Source organism: Solanum lycopersicum, chromosome 7 (genome assembly GCF_036512215.1).
Source record: "Solanum lycopersicum chromosome 7, SLM_r2.1".
Classification (NCBI taxonomy): domain Eukaryota; kingdom Viridiplantae; phylum Streptophyta; class Magnoliopsida; order Solanales; family Solanaceae; genus Solanum; species Solanum lycopersicum.
The window spans coordinates 65,749,646-65,771,379 of NC_090806.1; the positions used below are offsets into that span (position 1 = coordinate 65,749,646).

At 32.6% G+C, this 21,734-nt stretch overlaps 2 protein-coding genes across 7 annotated transcripts; one reads left to right on the plus strand and one right to left on the minus strand.

Moving 5' to 3' along the window:
• Nucleotides 1–7,081: 7,081 nt before the first annotated feature.
• On the minus strand, nt 7,082–20,214 carry LOC101246155 (plant cysteine oxidase 4-like). Of its 5 annotated transcripts, none has more exons than XR_003247516.2 (8): nt 20,079–20,206; nt 19,155–19,518; nt 16,492–16,637; nt 16,156–16,303; nt 15,240–15,446; nt 14,995–15,159; nt 8,653–8,975; nt 7,082–8,573 (listed from the first exon to the last, which is right to left on the minus strand). XR_003247516.2 is itself a non-coding variant. In XM_069287111.1 (7 exons), exons 2-6 carry the CDS (start codon nt 19,252–19,254, stop codon nt 15,041–15,043), a joined length of 720 nt encoding a protein of 239 aa, XP_069143212.1. In that variant the 5' UTR covers nt 19,255–19,518; nt 20,079–20,206; the 3' UTR covers nt 7,082–8,975; nt 14,995–15,040. The 5 variants fall into 5 exon arrangements, 3 of the variants coding, with proteins under 3 accessions (XP_069143212.1, XP_010323687.1, XP_004243282.1); XR_011210821.1 differs by having other exon boundaries at nt 19,155–19,437; nt 20,079–20,197; XM_069287111.1 differs by having other exon boundaries at nt 7,082–8,975.
• Nucleotides 7,268–9,808, plus strand: LOC101245858 (uncharacterized). 2 transcript variants are annotated; one of them, XM_010325380.4, is made up of 3 exons: nt 7,268–8,317; nt 8,436–9,125; nt 9,473–9,808. In XM_010325380.4, exons 1-3 carry the CDS (start codon nt 7,268–7,270, stop codon nt 9,509–9,511), a joined length of 1,779 nt encoding a protein of 592 aa, XP_010323682.1. In that variant the 3' UTR covers nt 9,512–9,808. The 2 variants fall into 2 exon arrangements, with proteins under 2 accessions (XP_010323682.1, XP_010323685.1); XM_010325383.4 differs by having other exon boundaries at nt 8,439–9,125.
• Nucleotides 20,215–21,734: the final 1,520 nt, after the last annotated feature.

A 21,734-nucleotide genomic window follows, 5' to 3' on the forward strand; every position in this document is an offset into this window, starting at 1 on the left:
ATAAACACTAAAATGATTGTAAATTAATATAAATGAAAAAGTTATTACCCTACACCCCCTCTCTGTACCTTCACACTCATCTCCCAAAGTATATTTATTTATCTAGATTATGTACAAGTACTATAAAGATAATTTTTATTATTTATATATCAAACGCAAAAAATAAATAAAAACTTTAGTTATTTTCTGTAAGATATTTTCCTACCTGTCGAACACACCTTTCATCACAAAACAAATCGCTATTGCGATGAGATGTATTTTTCAATTGGACCTACCAAATTGTTTTTGTTGATATTTATGTTTTTTACCTTTTGTTAGTTTTCATTGACAAAACAACGTGCTCGTCCTTGTTTTGTTGTGACTTGTTATTAGATTTTGGTTCGTTAAATTTAAATTTTTGTTCGTTATTAAAAAAATAAGCTGAGAAATTACATGATTAGACATACTTTATTAATCTCTATATATTATTATTTATATTTACAAAATATTATGTATCTTATTTATGAGTTTTTTTATCATATATTGAGGAAAATATATCTAGATAGAAATATTTTTGCTCTCAAATATACTAAAATAGGGAGAGAGTCAAGTGAGAATCTCATATACATAAGAATCACACTAGATACAGTATGTATATAGTCTGATTCGCATGTATCATAGATACATAGAAAAGTGACGAGCGAGATGGGAGGGAGGTGAAGGAGCTAAGCAACGAGATTTGTTATGTATTTCAGATATATGTATAAAAAAATTACATCTAATTATGATCCTATAAATTTATCCCAAAATACATGTATCTAGATAGCTATCTTGACGCACCAAAATTTGATATGATGCATAACATTACTAATTACGTATCTAAATAATTAACTCCTAATTGTAATACGATAAAAAAACTTATAATTATTCAATAAGCAATGCGATTAAAATTTCGTAGACTTTTTTTTCATGTCCTTTAAGTGCACTATCCAAAATATCAAAATCTTTTCATGATGAAAAATCAACCTCTCTCTATTTGTTTTATTTCTTGTAAATAAATGTCTGAATGGTGTTGTACGTTGTTAAAAAGAAGAGAAATTTATGTATACTATTTAATTAGTCATCATAATAATTTATTATAAGGACAACCTTCACATATAACAAATAAAAAATTCATATTTGTATGTTATAGCAAGTTTGCATAATTGTGCTACATAGCAAACATATAACTGTATAATTCGCTATACATATACAATTATATACTTCGCTGGCCTAAATTGTATGATTCACTGACCTCGCTATACATATACAATCGTATGATTTGCTGGCCTAAATTGTATAATTCTCTGGCCTATTTCACTGCAATTGTATAATTCACTGGCCCTTTTTCACTGCAATTATATAATGCGCAATTGTATAATTCGCTGCCTATTTCGCTGCAATATTTGTATAAAATTTGCTTTGCATACAATTGAATGGAAGTAAAATGTTTGTATATTGTATAATTATAAGTGTATAGGAAGAAGATATATGTTTTTCTCTCGCTTTATACAAAACACAAATTATACACTTCTGTTTTATAAAGCGAGAGAAAATTGTATGTCACTGCAATTGTATAATTCGCAATTGTATAATTCGTTGGCCTTTTTCGCTATAATATTTGTATAAAATTTGCATTTGTCTACAGTTGAATCGAAGTAAAATGTTTGTAAATTGTATAATTAAGTATATAGCACGAAGATATATGTTTTTGCATGTGTATATACAATTTTCTCTCGCTTTATACAAAACAGAAACACGATTTATACACTTCTGTGTATAAAGTGAGAGAGGCAAGCAGAGGGAGAGTGGCGAGCGAGAACGGGAGAGTGGCGAGCGAGAATTTTGGGAGAGAGGCGATTGACAAACTTTGGAAAACGTTTCTTATGGAGCACAATTAAATCAAACCGTAGCTACTCCATTTATTTTAGGCTATTTGTTTGCTATTATATACAATTATCCCTTATTATAATTACTAATTGCAATTAATATTAATCTTTGATTATGTGGATTGATTTTGAGTTTGTATAGTAACCTCGTTTATATAATTTGACACATTTATATGATTCACAACTATCAATTCTTCGTTGTTTTGTATTTATATATGATGTCTCCTTTGATTTTTCAATTTTATCACCATATACATTCAATATAATTTATATAATGAAAATTTATATATAATTTATTTAACTGTTTAAAGTTCATATATATATGTTTGTATCAATGTGTTATATCAAGTTTTATCATTTATATAATTATAAACTAAAAGTTCATATATATATGTTTGTATCAATGTGTTATATCAAGTTTTATCATTTATATAATTATAGACTATGTATTGTTTAATTATACAAAAACATGTGAATTATACAAACGTACATGAAAATTATATTAACAAGATGGGAATTATACAAAGTATTGTCTCTCTCTCTCTCTCGCTTGCCTCTCTCAATCTCGCTCGTTAGATATACAATACATATGTATATCAGTTACATATATACAATTATTTTGAAAGATATCCATATACAATTCACATCTCTCCTTTCTCTCGCTCGCCTCTCTCCTTTCTCTCCGAATTTCGCTTGCCACTCTTCTCTTTATAACATGCAATTATGAATCGTAATTAACAAACTATAATTGTGATACATAATTAAGCTATTTTTCGAAAGTTCACTAAAGAAAGAAATTGAATTGGGGTACTTACACTATAACAAAAATGACCATTAGCGACATTTAATTCTTAATTGCCGCTAAATATGTATTTTTAGCGGCAATTGTCACTCTTTATATATGTCCCTAAAGCCTTATACGATATTAGTTCTAATGACACTTAACTAATGTTGATAAAAACGTTAACATTTTTTACTAACATCAATATTTAATGTCGCTAAAAATTAATTTTTGTCGTAGTGTTACGTGTTACGACTACATCAAGTCATCAACCTAGATTCATGTATTATTTATTATTAATAATGTATGCTTATTTGTTTATAAAATAATAAAGAGAGAACAACTATATGGACTCTTTGTTCCTCTTTCATTAAAAGGAGTTCAAGCAAAATAATTATATTGCTGAAGATTTTTTATATGTGATTGATACAATATGATTGGTGAAATAAAATTGGTCTATTCATCAATAACTCTTTAAAGTTGATATTAATTTTTACTTAGATATTTTAATTAAATTTTATTCATTTTAAATAGCTTATTTAAAATTGTATTGTGTCATTTTGTCTAAGTGAAAAATTGTGTCAACTTTAATGGTCTTCTAAATTATGTGTTTGAGTTTATTCTTGAGGTCTCTTCATTAATAAGTTTGATTGAGATTAAACAATATATTTCCACTCATAATATAATATTCAAGTTGTTAATGTCAATTCAAATTATGAATTTCACATCTATCCACAAGAGTAAAACAAAAAAAAAAAAAAAAATCAAAGAAAGTCTTTTCAAATTATGAATTTCATATTTAATTTTTTCCCTATTTAGTTTGTCCCTCAAATTTCATTTTATTTTTGGATCCCACAGCTTTATTTTCTGTCACCTGTAGGGTTATATGACGGAAATTATTGGTACTTTAGCAAGAAAGGGACATTTTAAACATTAAAATCTTTCTTATTAAAAAGATCTTTTTATAATACAAAAGGTACTAAAAAGCAATAGTATATAACGAACCCTCCTCGACATAATTTTTTTTTCAAATATTATGTTTTTATAATCCAAAAATAAAAATTTATATATCATATGAAGTATAATATACCATGTGAGACGTTCACATCTTTCTTTTATGATATTAATTAAATTAATTAATTTTTCTTTGTTAGTATTTCTCGTAGAAATCATGAGGAAAATGATTTATCATTTTTTTGTCCACGAAAGTGACAATTCTTTCTATCATACTTAATTAAAACTTAAGATCGACAATATAAACAAGCTCATATATTTCTCTCATCCGATCTTAATCTTCCCCTAGATACCTTAGATTTAATTCTTAAGTGAATTAACCATTGATTGCTAATCAAGGAAACCAAATTATTGAATTTTAATTATTTTTTCCCCATTAATTGGGAATTGGATTATCATAGCAGCAAAAATACTCTATGATAGTACTATTAATAAGTGCATTACAAAAGTTGCAAAAGTACAATATTATAAAAATACTTTGCACATGCATCGATTAAGCAGAACAATTTTTGCTATGTTATTAAATCATTTAGTCAGACGGCTAATGAATTTAATTAAGATTGGATTAGATCCAGCTAACCAGAATAATTAATGCTCTAATTATTAAAAACCATAGTACTTAACTTTCCTTTAAATTGCTACATAGCCTTAATCCAATTTAAACACCAAACTCAAGAAAAATGTTACGATTTACTTCCTCGATTTTCTTTTACTTGTCAAATATACTGAAAAATATTTTTTCCTTTCATTTTCTTACTTGGAAAATCAAAAAAGAATTTTTTTTCAATTTTCCAAAAATAAATTGAAAGTGTTAGTAATTAAAGCTAGTTTTACAATGTTCCATTAATAACAATAGAGTAAATTACATCTTTAAATTAATACATTCTGAATGGAATAGTAGGATAAAAATTGAATTATACCGAATATTTATATTAAATCAATAAATATAGACACATATATGTTAAATGTATTCGTATCATTTAATCGTGATTAAGTTTATATATATTTTAACTTTATTAAATCATTAAGTTAAATTATGTTAATTCAAACATTCAATGCTTAGAAATACTTATGATAAAAGTAGAAATTTATAATGAACTAACTCATCATTTGATCTTTCACCCTTTGTAGTGGGAAAAAGGGGGTGTTTTTAGCTAAAAGTAGTAATCCCATAATTATTAAAGAATGAGGTATTGAAGAGCCTAGAATAATAGATGAATGATTATAAACCAATTATTATTATTACTATTATTATTATTGTGAAAAAAGACAAGTTGGAGTGGTTCATAAAGTAAATAAAATTCTATTTCCCAAGATATCACAACTTATAAATGAATGACAATGATGCATGTGTATGACTATGACTTTTGAGGGGCCTAACCTCTATTTTAATAAATGCCATCACATGATCCAAAAATCCAATAACCAAAAGACTAAAAAGTTAAGAACAATATTTCGTTTATCAGTCTTATTTAAATTTAAATTTTTAAATAATATAAATAACATAATTAGATTCTATTTAGTTTTAATTTATTTTTTATTTAATTTTTAACTTATAAATATAAATAACAAGGTTAGACCTTACCTTACCGATCCCGACGAGTCAAAGGAACTTATGGATTCTTTTTAGCTAACTTCAAGTTGTTTATTTGAATTTAAAAATGTTTTGGTACAGTATTTTTTATTTAGTTTTTTAAGTGTTGTAAGCTTAAGTTCTCTCAAAGGAGAATCAAAGAAATTAGCCCTTTATTCTTGTCTTTGTGTATTAGCTAATCTCTATTGTTTTTCTATCTTTTTTTTTTCTTCTCTCTCTTAGCTCATATTTCTTTAAAGATTTCTGATTTTTTGGGTGTTTTACAGCTAATGTATACATAGTGTTTATGCTTGTTCATTCAGCCAAGAAAGTCACTTTGCAGATTGCAGTTCAAGATCATCTTTTTATCAAAGGTACTAAAACTTTCTCTCTGTATTATTCATTTTTATTTCTGTCTATTATGTATTAGCATTGATTTCTTTAGAGGGGTTTTGCTAATTTTGTTGAAAGGGATTTCTTGGATTTTGGTATGGTTCATTTTCCATTTGATGTCTAAGAGTTCTTTATAGTTCCAAGTTTTGATCTTTTTTGTTGTCTTGCAACTCTGGAAGAAGAAGAGGGTGTAGGGTGGGTGGGGGTGGGGGTGGGCGGTAGGAAGGGTCAAAGGTTCTATCTTTTTTGTGTGTTCTTTTGGTAGATATGTTGCATGTAGAAATGGAGATTATTGGATTGGGGAAAATGGGATATAATGTATTAAGGTAAGAAAAATTTGGATTGATAACATGTTGGTTTAGATAGAAATAGTATCAAGATTCCATGAGTTCATAGATTGGATACTCATGAATCAAAATTTTAAGGTTAGGCTTGTGGAATGCATCTTTTTTTTTTTTTGAAAATTTAATTGGTAGTTTTCGAAGTAAATGGAATTTTTGTGGAGATTGGTATGAAGCTGCAGCCGTGTTTTTTACCTCCGAATCTTGTAGCTAAGCTTTTCCATATGATGATCCAGAAATTTACCTCATTTGTTCTTTCAAATCTTTTTGTTCATATCAATTTGTACGAGTCAATCCAAGTATATTTAAGTAGGATAGTGCATCTGATTCACTGCTATTAGGATCTCCATTGTTGAGTGTGAATCTGGTAGCATGGGCGGAGCTAGGGGGGTGCAAGGGAGTTCATCTAAATCCCCCTTCCCCCCCTGAAAACTACTGTTTTTATGAATATAGACTAAATTCTTTTGGTTTTTCGTGTGTTTGTTTCTTTGACCCTATTTGGATGGATTTATATCTTATGGATACCCTTAGTGAAAATCCTGGCTCTGTCACCGTCTAATTGACAGTAAGATTGCACTATTTAGGTCAGGTGGAGGGCAGAGTCACAAGTGAAACTCATGAACTATGTACACGACAGTTTGTGCTGTTAAGGCCCTACATGTTGGCATTCTTGTCTAACTATTGGTGCCAGCTGCAAGCACAAGTTGATTGCTTTGAGATCTTATCCAATGTAAATGAATCCTGTAAATGTTTACACCAATGCTTTTGCAATTAGATAAGAGTATACTTGTTGCACTTGTACTGGGTTTCGTGTTTGCCAGGACTTATTTGTTGTCAGGTTAATGACTATTATCTACTATCCTCTCTTGACCCCACTTGTGGGACTATACTGGGTATGTTGTTGTTATATCTCCGTGTAAGATAACTATAAGATATCTAGCTTTAAAGAACCATTAGTTTGCCAAAATAGCCCAACTAGGGATAGCGATGATTATTGCTTCTCTTAGAGAAGCTGACAAATATAAACATGCATTTACTCAGTTATGTAGTGTTCGGAGGAGTAACAATAATCTGCATTAATTCAACCATTGTTATTGAGGAAAGTATCATTTGTTATATTGTTCGTGTTGTTATATATAGCAGTAGCAGTAAGTGTGACAGATTGATGGTTATACCTGCAGAAATAAGGTGTTTCTATGTTGCTAAAGAATCTCGTCTGACAGATTGATGGTTATACCTGCAGAAATAAGGAGTTTTGATGTTGCTAAAGAATCTCATGGAGGACAAGCAGCTGAATTTGGATCAACCGTTTCTGTCAGTAAGACGAGCCTCTCCAACAGTGGCTTCTGGGAGTGATGAGACAAAGAAGACTGAATATTCTCTCCCCTCCGTAACTCATCCTCCTCGTTACAAATCAGAACTGAAGTCAGGTCCAGTGAGGAATCCAGGAGTTGTGCCATTCCGCTGGGAACAGAGCCCTGGAAAACCCAAGTATGAAAGCAAACGGCAAATTCGTGCTACTGAGAAACCACCTATTGCCCCGAGACTTCCCCCAGGGAGGAAGCTGAAAGATATCCAGGATTCTGATAAAGCTCATGAAAGTCAAAATGTTAGTGAAAGCCAAACAGGAAATGCTCAACATTTCACACCGAGTTGCATGAATTTGGATGAAAAGGTGAAGAAGATTGAGAGTATTGACTGCTCAAAAGATATGATACAGGATATGGAAAAATGTGATTCAGAAGATGCTGATGAAGTATATTTGGATGCCTCCAATACACTTTCAAGAACTGAATCATTCTTCGTGAATTGTAGTGTAAGCGGCTTAAGTGGATTAGACGAACCAGAAGCAAAACTATCTGGTACTTCTTTAAGAGATCCACAAGCTAGAGATTTCATGATTGATCGGTTTCTGCCAGCAGCCAAGGCCATGGCTTCAGAAAAGTCTTTAGAAACGCCTCAGTATGCTCCCAGGAAGCAACCAGCTGTTCAGGAGCAACCAAGACAACTCAAGAAAGTACTAAATGGGGATAAGAGGCCTCAGCTGCGCTATGGACCTAGTTTTGCACTTCGTTATTCCCAATTCCATGATAACTATGAAGAAGAAAGTGATGATGATAGTTGTTATGATGGAAATCTACCTACCAAAGTTTGTGGATTATTGCCTCGTTTTTGCTTGAAAAGTTCGTTTTGTCTGATGAATCCTATACCTGGAATGAGTGCTAGAACCAGAGTACCAATGTCTCCTGCCAGTAGAACACAGACTGGATCATCATCTACCGCTTCTTGCAGTGGATCAGAGAATGAGGTATCAATTTCCACTGTCTTTCTTCCCGTCACTTCTGTTGCTCTACTGCAGCCGCTTATGTTGTGCTACCTTCCTCTCCCACATTTTCTTTATCACTTATGGTTTTAACTTATTGCAGCAGTCCAAATCTGAGTCAGTGGCCGGATTTGTCACAGTTCATGCGCATGAGGACACAAATGATCGCTTTCAAGAATTATTTGATTATCAGAACATTGCAGGTGAAGCGGATTTAGCAGCTCCTCTGGCAGAGAAAACTCTGCATGTAGATATTGTACATAAGGTGGAATCTCCAATTATGAAATCACCTCCTAAAGCGGAGAGACCATTTAACTTACAGGATGAGAATCAAGATGTTCTTAAAAAGATGGCAGAACAAAAGCCCTCTGTCGATTCTTCACTTAGTTATTTTCCACCAATATCAGCGGAAAAATTGAACAATGGAGGGGAAATGATGGCACTGACAGCTTCTGAACAAGCTCATTACCAGGATGCAGTCACCTCAGTGAAACGCAAAGATGATGTTAAACGAAGTACCAGAAAGCAAACAGTACGAAAAGAAAAGTTAGAAAACTCACGCGTAACACATTCAAAGCTTCCTGCTCCCCCTCCTTTACCAAAATCTCCATCTGATTCATGGCTTTGCCGTACTTTGCCTTCACTGTCCACGAAAAATCCATCTTCAAGATCATATGTTGGGACAGGAATAAGTCCTAACAACCAATCTTGTAAGCCACTATGTAGTGATCCCAAGTGGGAAACAATTGTTAAAACAACAAAGGGACATCAACAGCATTTGCGATATACTGAGGTAAATTCTCTCACACAGTGTTCAAGTTTGTGAGGCATCTTTTTTCCTTCTTGTTGTTTCTGCTGCCTCTTTTTTTATCGGTCCTTCAGCCGAGGGTCTATTAGAAACAACCTCTCTACCTTCTCAAGGTAGAGGTAAGGTTTATCTATGCTCTACTATACCCTCCCAGACCCCACCTGTAAGATTACACTAGGTTTCTTCTTGTTGTACAGTGTTCAAGTTTGTGCACTTCTCTTTCCAAGACGAACCCTCAAACTCGTTAACTTTGGGAGTGGCTCGGCTGATTGTCTGCTATATTTATGTGTAACTTCTTCTCTGTTTTCTAAAATTTATCTCGAATCTACCAGGAAATGATGACATTGACACCTATACCAGAAGCTCAATAGAAGACATAGAGGTTGTTTCCCATGCTTTCCCCGCGTAAATGAAATAAGTTCCTCGGGTAAAACTATCAATACAACTGGTTGCAAGATGATTGAAAATATTCAGTTTTTGTCTGATTTTACACTACCAATTTCCAGTTTATGATGGGTTTATAAATGTAAGTTTTGTGCCCAAGTTCATATTCTGTTATTTACACCATGTGATAGGAGTCTTTGTACAGGTGTTTATAAGAGTAAACTTGAAGTCCCCTTATATATGAGTTGATTCATAATAAAAAAAGTTTTCTGGTTTTATGCACACATTCCATGTTTTCTGATTGACCATTACTTGTACAATTTACTTAACAATAACGACATATCTAGTATAGTCTCACAAAGTGGAGTTCAGACGTGATAGAATCTGCCTCAGAGATAGAGAGACTGTTTTTGATAGATCCTTGGTTCAAGGAGAAAAACTAGTCCAGATTCCAGAATACTTGTACAATCTACTACATCATGGAAAATCTACGTAATATTTCATTTAGTTGATTTCTCACGTGATCACTCAAGTAACTCAACTAACAGTTAATTATATCAGAGTCATTTTCAAGGTCATAACTATTAGTTGAGTGGCCACAAGAGAAATCAACTCACATTGCATAAGATTCCAATGCAGGATGATGAGTATTTTTGGCTAAATACATCCTTAAACTATACCCTCTAACTTAAGTTATATCCTTAAATTACTTTTTCACAAAAAAACACCCTGTCAAGTATTTTAAACTTGACAATTTTCATCCTTTTATCAAAATTTGCCAAAGCTAATAATAACAAAATTCATACAAAATAATGTATGACCTGCACATGCTTTTGTATAAAGTCCATCAATTATTCGACAAAAATTTTAACAAAAAGATGAAAGTGGTTATGTTTTAAATATTCGGGGAATGCTTTCGGTTAAGAAGGATAATTTAAGGATGTAGTTCAAGTTGAAGGTAAAGTTTCAAAATGCTTTTGGCTAAAAACTCACAGGATGACTATCAAACTCGGACTTTGATACCACTTTATATGGACAATATATCTGGGTGCGCTTCGGAGGTCTGGCTCTAATACTATTTTAAATAGGTATTCAACGTTAACTCAATTTTAGAAGTTAGTTCAAGAGGGAGGATTATCCCAAAATGTAAGGTAGTTTAGACCCTTCCATCACATAATAGGATATTATTCTTTCTGTCACATAAGTACAAGTATTTGTTTCTTTTTTCAAAACTCAATAATGACCCGAGTAGCATGGGGCACGTGAAATTCTATATAAATCAGCAAGGATTACTTTGCAAGACTAAATACTCATGGATGACCGATTAAGAAGTAGTACTCCAAGGGAGGGTGAAGATAACCCCCACCGGAAAGTAAAATGGAATATGAAATCATAAGCTTTCAAGCAGTTTGCGAAGCCAAGGCTCTGACCATGTGCCTATTGAAGAATAAGCTGAGAAATTGTAATATGGAATTCATAAACTAAAAATTCCGACTCTACCCTTAGCGAAATCTCCAAAACTTTCTTAGCAATTTCTATTCTTGAGATCCCTGACAATCTTGATGGTCAATAGAGTTATGAAGACTATGGTCAAAGATTACTAGAAGAGTCAATCAATAACAGTATTAAGATCATGTAAATTGCTTATTTTCTAAAAGTACTAATATTTCTAATGAGGGAAATTATTACTTTAAAAATAAACACTAGCCCTTTTGTCAAATATTAGAAAACAGTTATAATGTACTCTATTCGTTTTAATTTGTTTGTCGTATATCTGACTAAACATAACTCCAATTTTCGAATGTCATTTTTCAATTAGAAAGCAAAAATTACTTTTTTTTTCTTTTCAAATTTCACAGTGAAACATGGACAAATGTCTAGTTTGACTGGATCGCACGGAATAAAATAAAGAAACTTTTAAATCTAATAATTATAAACTAAAGATGTGTAATGTGTTGGGTTCGGAAGTGATTAAGGCGTTATGCGGAAGCTTACAATTGTAAATTATAGAATTGATAAATCAAATGACAAAAGTTTATACTAAAAATCAAAATATTGTTATATGAAATTTGGCCAATTGGAATGCATATTAAAAACTAATAAAAAACATTAAAATTGTAGAAAGAAAATCACTCCATAAACAAAAAGCTCTAAACGACTACATTGTGAATACTATTGTGTTATGTTATGAGAATCGAGATCTTTAATTTATAGATCTCCAAAACATTTCCTCTAAGGAAATAATAAAGCAAATATGGAAGAAAATTATACTTTCTTTTCAGAAAAAGTTCAAGCATTTACGATAATACTTTGATTTTTCTTAAGGAGAAAATAAACTTCAAACAAGGTAAGAAAATCAGGGCAAAACTCTAACATAATGTACCTATATGGTCATTAATCTTGTAATTTAAAGCATATCATGTGAAATGTTGGGATTAAACTGTTGCCGAAAAGGAAAGAGAGATTCTTTTAAACAGATTAAAAAAGATAACAAGACAAGAAAATTAAAACGAAAGGAGTAATTATCCTACTTTATGTAGGAAATGAGTTATGAGTCCTCTATATATGCATTCATGTTCTATATAGGAGAAAGTAAATAATATAATGGCTAGGTTCTTGGTTTCTTCTTTGAATGTTGGATAACAATTCTAGTAAAGCTAGTGCTATGATTAGTTACTATGGAGTCTTGTTCTTGCTCTATGTTATCATTTTCTCTGTTTTAGTGGTGTCAATAGTGGCATTTTCATGTACTGATCATCTTGAAAATGACAAAGTATCTAAGAAGAAAAAGAAAACCAAGTCTAAGTCTATTGGTGCTAATTGTGGTTCTAATTTTGGTGCTACTAATGGAGTCATCATGTATGCTAGTGGTGCTGGTGGTGCTTGAGGATGTAGCGGTGTCGGTGGCGGTGGTGGAGGTGGTGGATGTGGCAGTAGTGGTGGCAGTGGCAGAGGTGGTCGCTATGGTGGTTGCTGAGTGATTGTAAAATGTAAACTTTAATGTTACTCTTCTATGACTTATGAACTGATACGTATTCTGGAATTCTCCAATTCAGTGGAGTGGGGCTTACCTTGAAGCGGATTCCAATCTCTTAGCTTTTGCCTTCCCCGCTCGCTCTGTTTTTTTATAGGCTTAAAGTGTCTTGTTAAGTTTCCTTTTTGTTAAGCTAGCTTATATAAAAAAGCACTATATGGTTTCTTCTATCCCCACAAATTGAGGGTGTAATAGTATGGTTCAATTGGTTATTTTATAAAATTTATGTCATATTGATTATTTTAGTTTGTATAATTAAAATATTTTTTTTGAAATCATCTCATTATATCGATTTCTCTTTGATATTGCTACGATGCAATTGATTTTGAGCATCTTTTTTCTTAAAGATCATGTGACTCACTCGTATAACTTAGTACACGTGTTTTGTACGATTTTGACAAGTCTACTAAGATTAAGAAAACTTTAGGAGTCATTTTGGTATGATGTATATGGTATAATAATTTTAAGGATAAAATATAACACTATTTTAAACTACATTTGGTTGGAGGAATTAGATAGTTTTAGAATTAATCATTCAACCATGTATACCATAGTGATGGAATAAGTTATCCCATATGCATGGTTTTAAAATAATTAATTTCGAGATAACTTATTTCTAACCAAACGACTTAAAGCATATACGACGACAAATATTTAATTATACCTTTGTAACTTATTAGTTACTATTCAAGATGCTAGAACTCAGTTAGGGTTGTAAGTCATCCTCCACCATCAATCCTAAGATAATTCTTTTAATACATTTTTGGAAAAATTACATAAATACACCACTCTTGATTTGATAATCTCTAAAATTTTCTACCATCTTTTAAAAAAAGAAATACAAAAGTTTCCTCCCAATACTTCCCTATACAATAGAATGAAACCGTTCAAAAGGAGTACGCTATCAGGTCTTACGAGGTAAGGTCAACTGATTAGTCCTGACAGGATAATCGGTTATATGACGATTCTTGTCGACTGGGGCTACAATTTCAAAAATCTCTGACCATAGTAAACTCCTTCTTGTTGTACCGAAATAGAGGTCTAATTTAAACGACCCGGTACATCATCACATTTTACACCCAAGGAAGGTACAACCCAACTACGAGGTACATCAACCGATGTTACAATAAACGTATATGATTCTTTGTAGGTAGACTCACTCTATTGTCGACTTCTAATAAACGTGAATGACAGAAGGGAACTTCCCTAAAAAGCCTAATAGCAATTAACCACATAAGAAATAACGAATTGCACTCTAAAAGGAGGTACCCTCCCAATAGATGTCAGGAGGGATATCCCTCTTGAATACGGATACACCCCTCCCATTTAACATATCATTTGCAATGCATCGATTAACCAAGGTATGCATATGAAAGCAATGAAAAATTCAAGATTTTTGTAATTAGCCCCCCAAATGTATAAGGTTTCTGTAATTTATACAATTTGTAATGTTTCCATTATTTTTTACTTAATCCAGGGAGAATATTAGTAGCTAAGTTGGTCCCCCTCCCCACCCCCCACCCCCCAAATTCACAAGTTCGCTAAACTACTTATCGATTGCCCGCAAATTTGTAACATTCCCCGATTTGCTAACCTACTTGTCGGTCACCCGCAAATTTGTAACCACAATAGGGCTCTGGACTTACCCCTCCACCCTCAAGCGAATTCACCAGTTTGTTTACCTACTTCTTGACTACCCGCACTCTGTAACCATAATGGCTCTTGACTTAAACCCCCCACCCCACCAACACCAGTGCTAACCTACTTCTCAGCTATCCGCACTCCTACTTGTCAGTCACCAGCAAATTTGTAACCACAATAGGGCTCTCAGCTATCCGCACTCCTACTGGTCAATCACCAGCAAATTTGTAACCACAATAGGGCTCTGGACTTACCCCGCCACCCTCCAGCGATTTCACCAGTTTGTTTACCTACTTCTTGACTACCCGCATTCTGTACTCAGAATAGCTCTTGACTTAAACCCCCCATCCCACCAGCACCAACACCAGTGCTAACCTACTTCTCGGCTATCCGCACTCCATAACCTGAATAGGGCTCTGAAATTAACCGCCCCTCCCCCCCCCCCCTCCCACAAACTAGTTTGAACGTACTTCTCAGCTACCCACACTCCATAACCAGAGTAAAGCTCTAGACTTTACCCCCACCCCCTAAAAGAAATAGTGAGGCAAACCATATTGAACTCATTATCCACCGAAGTGAGGCAAAACAGCAAGCACAAAGAGAGCTGCTTTTTTAATGGATCAAAACTTCATTTATACTCTGTCTAACCAACCGTTAACTATTTTAAGGTGAGGTCAGTAAATTAATGTAATGGTATATAATGATATATACATCTCAAATGCCCCTATTTTCTCACCAATATAAAAATCATCATCATTATTCTCAGACCGGCGGTAGACACGTTACTCATTTTACCTGAATGCATCATAAAAGTTGGACAGAACCAAAAAAATGAAACATGTCATGTTTTGATGACACGGCCTTTGTATTGCCCTCTACGGATCATAAAGTCATCGGGAAGTTGAAACTCTCCCAACCAAGTCACGTCGGAGAATGTCACTCCATCCACCTCGAGTTCACCTTAAAAAAAAAACATGTCAAAGTACTTCAGATTTTCAATACAATTCATATTTGTGCAAAATTTCTCACAGTGCAACTACCTGGCAGATCCGCTACTGGAGACCTCCGGAAATAAGTGCAATGCCGTCCATCCTCAGAAGAGTAAGGCGGAGAAAGGATGTCAAAAATAGCACAAGGAGTTATAGCTTTGAAACAATGGATGTTGCCTCCAGAAGTAGGATACAGAGCAGTTGTCCCACACGGAGCAGTCATGTCACAGTCTTTAACGAGCTTTGCCGGTCTTGCACCTGAGCAAGCAACATTAGGAGCGAGCAGCTGAAGATAGCAAACTGCGATGTGTGTATATTGTATGTATATATGTAACTGTATATGAATTCAAGAGGTCGAGAAGAAGTAGCAGTAGAATCCTGTATGATGAACATTAATCCCAAAAAATAATACCTTAGATAAACTAGAACCAATAAAGAAAGAGAAAATAAACTCGTAAAAACTAGTATTTCTCTATTCAGAATCTTTGGTCACGCAGTTGCAATCAACTATTTACAAGTAATATAATTATGTGCATGGGATACAAAATTCTGCACAAGATGGGAACTGATCCCTCGACTTTGCAAGTTTACAGAACTCAACAAAGTGGTTATTAGTACAAGCAAGCACAAATTATGCAGATGATGCAATTAAACCCTCAAACTTAGTTGTAATCTTTATACCTAGCTCTCAGTCAGTAAGTTTTATGGTTGAATTCGAAAAGAGGAGTTTGTAAGGCCAAAATAGGCATATCATGAAACAAACTACAAAACAAATATGATAAAAAGAAAAGGCCGGAAAACCATGCCAACAGAACCAGAGATGAGAAAGGGCTTGCCACCCAATTAGAAATAATATAGCAGAAAACAAGCACATCAAAAACATCTAGTCCGAAAACTCTATGTTCTGCAACGGAATGATTGCATATCCACCAAGTACATTCTAGACATCCAATTAAAGACTACGCACCTTCCAATGGAACCAAAGGACCTGGAATATTGATCCAATCATAGGCTTTCACGTGAAAGGAACCATATACCAGCTTACTTAAGACTGTCATCCCAGGGTGATTGTGTAGAGGTATGATAGAGGAAGGCGGCATGCAAAATATCCCCATCTGCGAATAACACCAAACAAGATAAAAGATTCAATCATGCATCATTTCTCTACAACTGGAACCCCTACAAATTGATATTAATCATCCATATTCTCCAAATATCAGCACTCTCTACAACCCCCACCCTAAACCTCCTTCAGAAAAAAAAAGGAAAAAGAAAAAGGGTGAAAGCACAATGACACACTTACAGAGAAGCTGTCACATTCATGTAAGTGCAGGTATTTGATTGGTGGCGGTGGCTGTAGTTCCCCATTGCGCTCGTGCAGAGTACTATTCCAACTCCGTACAAGTTGTGCTTCTTGCTCAAGACCCACATCAGAAGGCTTGATTTTATCTGCAGCCCAAATGTCAGTAATATAAGTCATTTATAAAAGCATAGGCCAAAATGAGCCTGAAATTTCATGGGAAGGCCAATGATCACAAAATTGATAGTTTAACTCATGGCCCAAATAAAATTGCTGTAAATGAGAGTTTAGAGACTTGAGGGAGAAATTCAAAATCATTTTAAATCATGAATTTTGCAGTTCTATGCAATATTTATTTTTTTTTTTTTAAAAAAAAGGAGGAGAAACACAAAAATATGATTATAAGTAATACGGTGCTATCCATGAGAAAAGTTACACGTCAAACTGAGCCTAATTACTGTCCAACCCACCCTCCATGATCAAATACTGAACAAGCCAAACGCTAAATAAAGATTGCTTGCAAAACCATATTGACTGCTTCAGTTGTCTATCTGAGATTGAGACTGGATATGGGTTTAATTTACATCCCATGTGCAGAAGTCTCAACCTCAGTTTTTTCCAAAAAATTTAACATTGTTAATCCCTTGAAGCTTTCCCCACTTCACTACTGTAATTTAATGTCAGACAAATTCTCAATTCCTATTAGTGATTAGATAATACAAATCTCAATTTTTTACCTCCACGGTAAAACCAATCTAAATCTGTCCCCAACTACCACCACCGCAAAAGAACTATCAAGAAAAATATTAAAATCATCCAATCTCCAAATAGCTTCTCCATGGAATTGCTGCCAGCTTTAAATATTATAGTATTTTGCAAAATGTGATAAATGCATGAAAAATGAATTTATCGCATAAAATTTCACATCTTTTGGAAGCTGATATGAAGTAATCCAGTGATGCTTTTAAGATCTACTCACTAATATGATATGCATTGATTTCTCTCTCTGGCGACATCCCGCATATATTATTCAATTGGACCATTACAAAAAGAGGATATCATCCTCAAAGAGTGTTTAGATAAATGTTATCCACTTGACCTTGTAGATAAGCTATAAGCAATCTTATTCATAACTTACCAAAGAAATCAAACAGTGTGATTCAATGGTTAGACATTCATTCTTCAAGCTTCTTTACATTTTATAGATAATATTCTCCATTAGTCTCAATCCACCAATGGCAGAGGAGAAAGATAGAATGTGGTTACTTCACACAAAGATCCATCAAAGTTGCTAAACCTTCACCATCACACATCTATCTATATCTATAATATTCTAAAAGTGGAAAGCGACAAAGTTATAACTTAAAAATTGAATGACTAAAAGGCAAAGTTATAATATGCGTTCTTAATTCTAAGGCTTTCAACTTTCCCCCCTTCCCCTATAATTGTTTATTTATTAGATTTTAAGCTTACGTTTATGAAGTCTTCAAAAAGCTCAATTTGGTACCATTATATTGAGTTGAAAGATCATATCTTCTTCATTTGGTAAACAAAATGGGATTTCAGTGAGAATACCAGCCTCTGGCATAAAATTCAAGCATGGGTTTGACTGGTGATCGATGTGTCTCTTGATGGTTTTAAGTTTTCTATTACTCTCTTTCATTTATTTCACAATTCCATAAATACTAGAGATATCTCCTCTCAAATTCTTTTCAATATATATGGAGTATATTAAAGACCTGTCTGCAAATTTTAAGGATGAACATGATATGATTGTTACAATTTATCATTCATGATTGTTCATAAAATCATCAACATTATTTTACTACACATTTATAATTCAACAAGAAGCTGCAGCCCTTTGGTCTCCTCAAGAAATGAGAAACTAGGTATAAAGAGTTTGCATGCAAGTACATATATTCCTGATTTCAAACTACAAAATGCCACTCGAGAATTTCATATAATCCCTGTCAAAAGATCTACAGAATTGTACATGATCATTCACATAAAGACACAACTTTTTATTCCTAATGATAGTCCTTAGTTCGGTAAAAAATACTTTTTTGGATCTAGTGCTTATAAGTGTAAACAATATCTATACATTATTATGAAATGGAGGAACAAAAGGAGGGAATCACTTTTTTTCATGGAAATGGTGTACTTTATTAGTTTGAATATTCATCATACAACATATGACTCTAATGTTCATCAAAATTTAACAATTAAGTAATTTTTGGGTCCTTGAAGCAGCAAATTATTAACTAGCTTGATCCTTTCTTCAAATTTTCTCTCTAGACTTTTCATAGTTACAAAGTCAAAAAAAATTGACAAGCCAACAATTCAGAGAAAAAATATCATGCCTACTTTTACAATCAAATATTTCTAATGCCTTGTTATCATAAAACTGTTGCATCTATCAAACCTAAGTTAAATTCAAGAAAATGATAGTCACTCCAAAAGGTTTAGGAGATTCTCATTGAACATAGGAAGACAGATAAAATTTTACCACATGATCTTCCAGAAAACTATTTTTTGTTACATCTATAAGTAACTTGAGTAGATATTATAGAAGACAAATTAAATAACCATTTAAACCATGATGTGATTAGAAATCTAGAAGTAAATATGAAAATGTTTGCTAAGTATTAATAAACAAAAATACATACCCAATAGGGACCGAACTTTCTCGAGAGCGTCTTCTGAAACCGGTCCGTTGGGTGAAAGTGATGCTTTACAAGCGTTATAAAGCTTCTGTACAGCTGGCATGTTCAGCAAACCGACAACCGCTTTACCCACCGCTTATACAACAAAGCTTATCTTACTGTGACTAACCGCTTCGAATAAACCAAGAATCCAGCCTGAAGGGTCCTCTATTGCTCGAAGACCCTTCAAGAACAGCCTTTCACAAGCAGCAGACCCTTCCAGAACACAGTTTGCCACAAGCTGGATCTACAATGCAAATCAAACCAATGATCACACATCCATGTAGTGCTTAACTGATCCAGTTTTACATTCTATTATCAATGCCACCTAACAAACAGAAGAAATCACCATTAAACTCAACATTTCTGATCCACAAAAAAATCAGAAATAGTACTCAAAAAATTTGGGGAAAAAATACCGTCCAAAATTACATTTTCATTTCCAAATTCCACCTCTAGATCCCTAACTCCAAGCTGAATGATTACAACGTAAAAACATCTATTTCCAATTAAAATCATGTCCAACTAAAACCGAACTTAGATGCGAGCTACTGTACTCTTCACCGGCAACAAATCTAGATATGCAATTTATCAAAAAAATTGAAAACTCACCGAAACAGAAGCAAACCTGAAAGGGATAGAATGTACAACTATATATTCCAAGAGAAATCGATGAGTTTCAGTAGATGCGTAATTCAATTGGAAAAAATTTACACAACTTGACGATCAACAATCCAAATGAGAATCGCACCAAATAGAGTTAAAAACACACAAAATTGGTCATGAACACACATACAACAAAAGCATATACATATACACAAACGAGTATTTTCCAGTTTAACAGTAGGGATTGTGAGTGAAAATAAGCAGAGAATGAGATGATTATACCTTTTAGCAAAAGCAGAGAGAACGGTAAAGCGGAAAGAACAGAGAGAGAGAGACTGTTATAGAAGGAAGAAGACGAACAAGGATTGCGTTTGCGTAAAATATGCTCTTTGGAACCTTTGGCAAAATCGGGTTCTGCGCTATGGGTCGGGTTATATGGTTCTGATAAAACCGACCCATCTTTGACCACTTGAAATTATCGCCATCAGTTGAAGTAAAAATTACACGAATGCCATTGTTCTATGTGTATTGTGTAATAATAAATGCTTCTATATGATAATAAGAAAAATGGTATGAAATAGCAAATTATTAATTTAAATTAAATGTTATAATTATAATTTATTTTATTTGTAGTTTGCAGAAAATAATTAATTTTTTTTGTTTGATATACAATCAGTCATTTTCTATATACAATTATCTATTCGGTATATAAATGTAAAGAAAAGTGTATATACAAATACAAATACATATATTTTCATCATATATATTTATAATTATATAAATACATATCTTATTATACAGATTATGATGTATAAATGAATTTGTACAAAACTGGATAAGATCAAAAGCTCCATAACAAAATTTTAAATTTACTATGAAATATAATTATGCAAACTATAGTTATAATATATACATATAATTTTTATATTTACTATATTTTATATTTTAACTATAACTCTTAAAATATTTCTATATATATATATATATATATATATATATATATATATATATATATGTATATATTCATTTTATCTTTTTTAGGTTGTTGGCCATTGGATTCATCTTTGACATTATCATATTAGGTTGATGTCTATTTAATTGCTAGTAAAGAACATTATTACACATTTTTTATATCCTAATGTTGTTTATATAAAAAAATAATTGTTTTAAGATAACTAATTTCGTATGTATAATATACATCAAAACTGAACACTTCAGTCAATTTCAATAAAGAGAATTGAATAGTATTTGTTCTTGAACATAAGGTTAGAAATAAATTATACGTGATAAAAGACTACAAACAATTTAATAAAAACAAAATTAAATTTTTTCTTATTTTATTATACTATCTAAGAGTCTAGGCAAAGCACCTCTTGGTTGCTAGCGGACAAAGAGGCATTTTGGACATGCAAAAAAAAAAAAGTAATAGCTTTGAATGTCTTGTACAACATGCTATTAAGGATTATACTATTGATACGTGAGTAATTGCTTGTTTATTCAAGGATTATACTATTGATACGTGAATAATTACTTATTTATTCATTTATGTTTTGGAAAAAGTCTTGTGGCCCTAACGTGTAGGTTCCATTAGATGCTAATATTAATGTCGATCCCTTTTCAATTGCTCAAATCATAGTGAAAGGATCCAGTTCAGTAATAAATTATCCGGTAATTTTTAATTGTTGCGCTAGATTAAAGTCACCTGATTAATTATACATTTAATGGTTCAGATGAATTTGTCATAAATAACATGAAAAATCAATAAAGACAATCTCACCTAACCTTTTAAATTTATCCCAAAATCAGATTATTGATTTTTGTTTACTATTTTTATTGATTGACTTTTCATGTTTTAATTCATCTCTCAATAATAATTTAATTTTCGTGCTTTAAAATTCAGATGCTAATTTACTTTTTCGTTTGCTCTCTTGTTCATGT

Coding starts and splice junctions, on each gene's coding strand:
- LOC101245858 (XM_010325380.4), top strand. CDS start 7,268: ATGTTGCTAAAGAATCTCATGGAGGACAAGCAGCTGAATTTGGATCAA. Junction 8,318..8,435: donor GCAGTGGATCAGAGAATGAG/GTATCAATTTCC, acceptor AACTTATTGCAG/CAGTCCAAATCTGAGTCAGT. Junction 9,126..9,472: donor AGCATTTGCGATATACTGAG/GTAAATTCTCTC, acceptor CGAATCTACCAG/GAAATGATGACATTGACACC.
- LOC101246155 (XM_069287111.1), bottom strand. CDS start 19,254: ATGCCAGCTGTACAGAAGCTTTATAACGCTTGTAAAGCATCACTTTCA. Junction 16,638..19,154: donor GAAAGTTCGGTCCCTATTGG/GTATGTATTTTT, acceptor TTTGGGCTGCAG/ATAAAATCAAGCCTTCTGAT. Junction 15,447..16,155: donor TCCTTTGGTTCCATTGGAAG/GTGCGTAGTCTT, acceptor TTGCTTGCTCAG/GTGCAAGACCGGCAAAGCTC.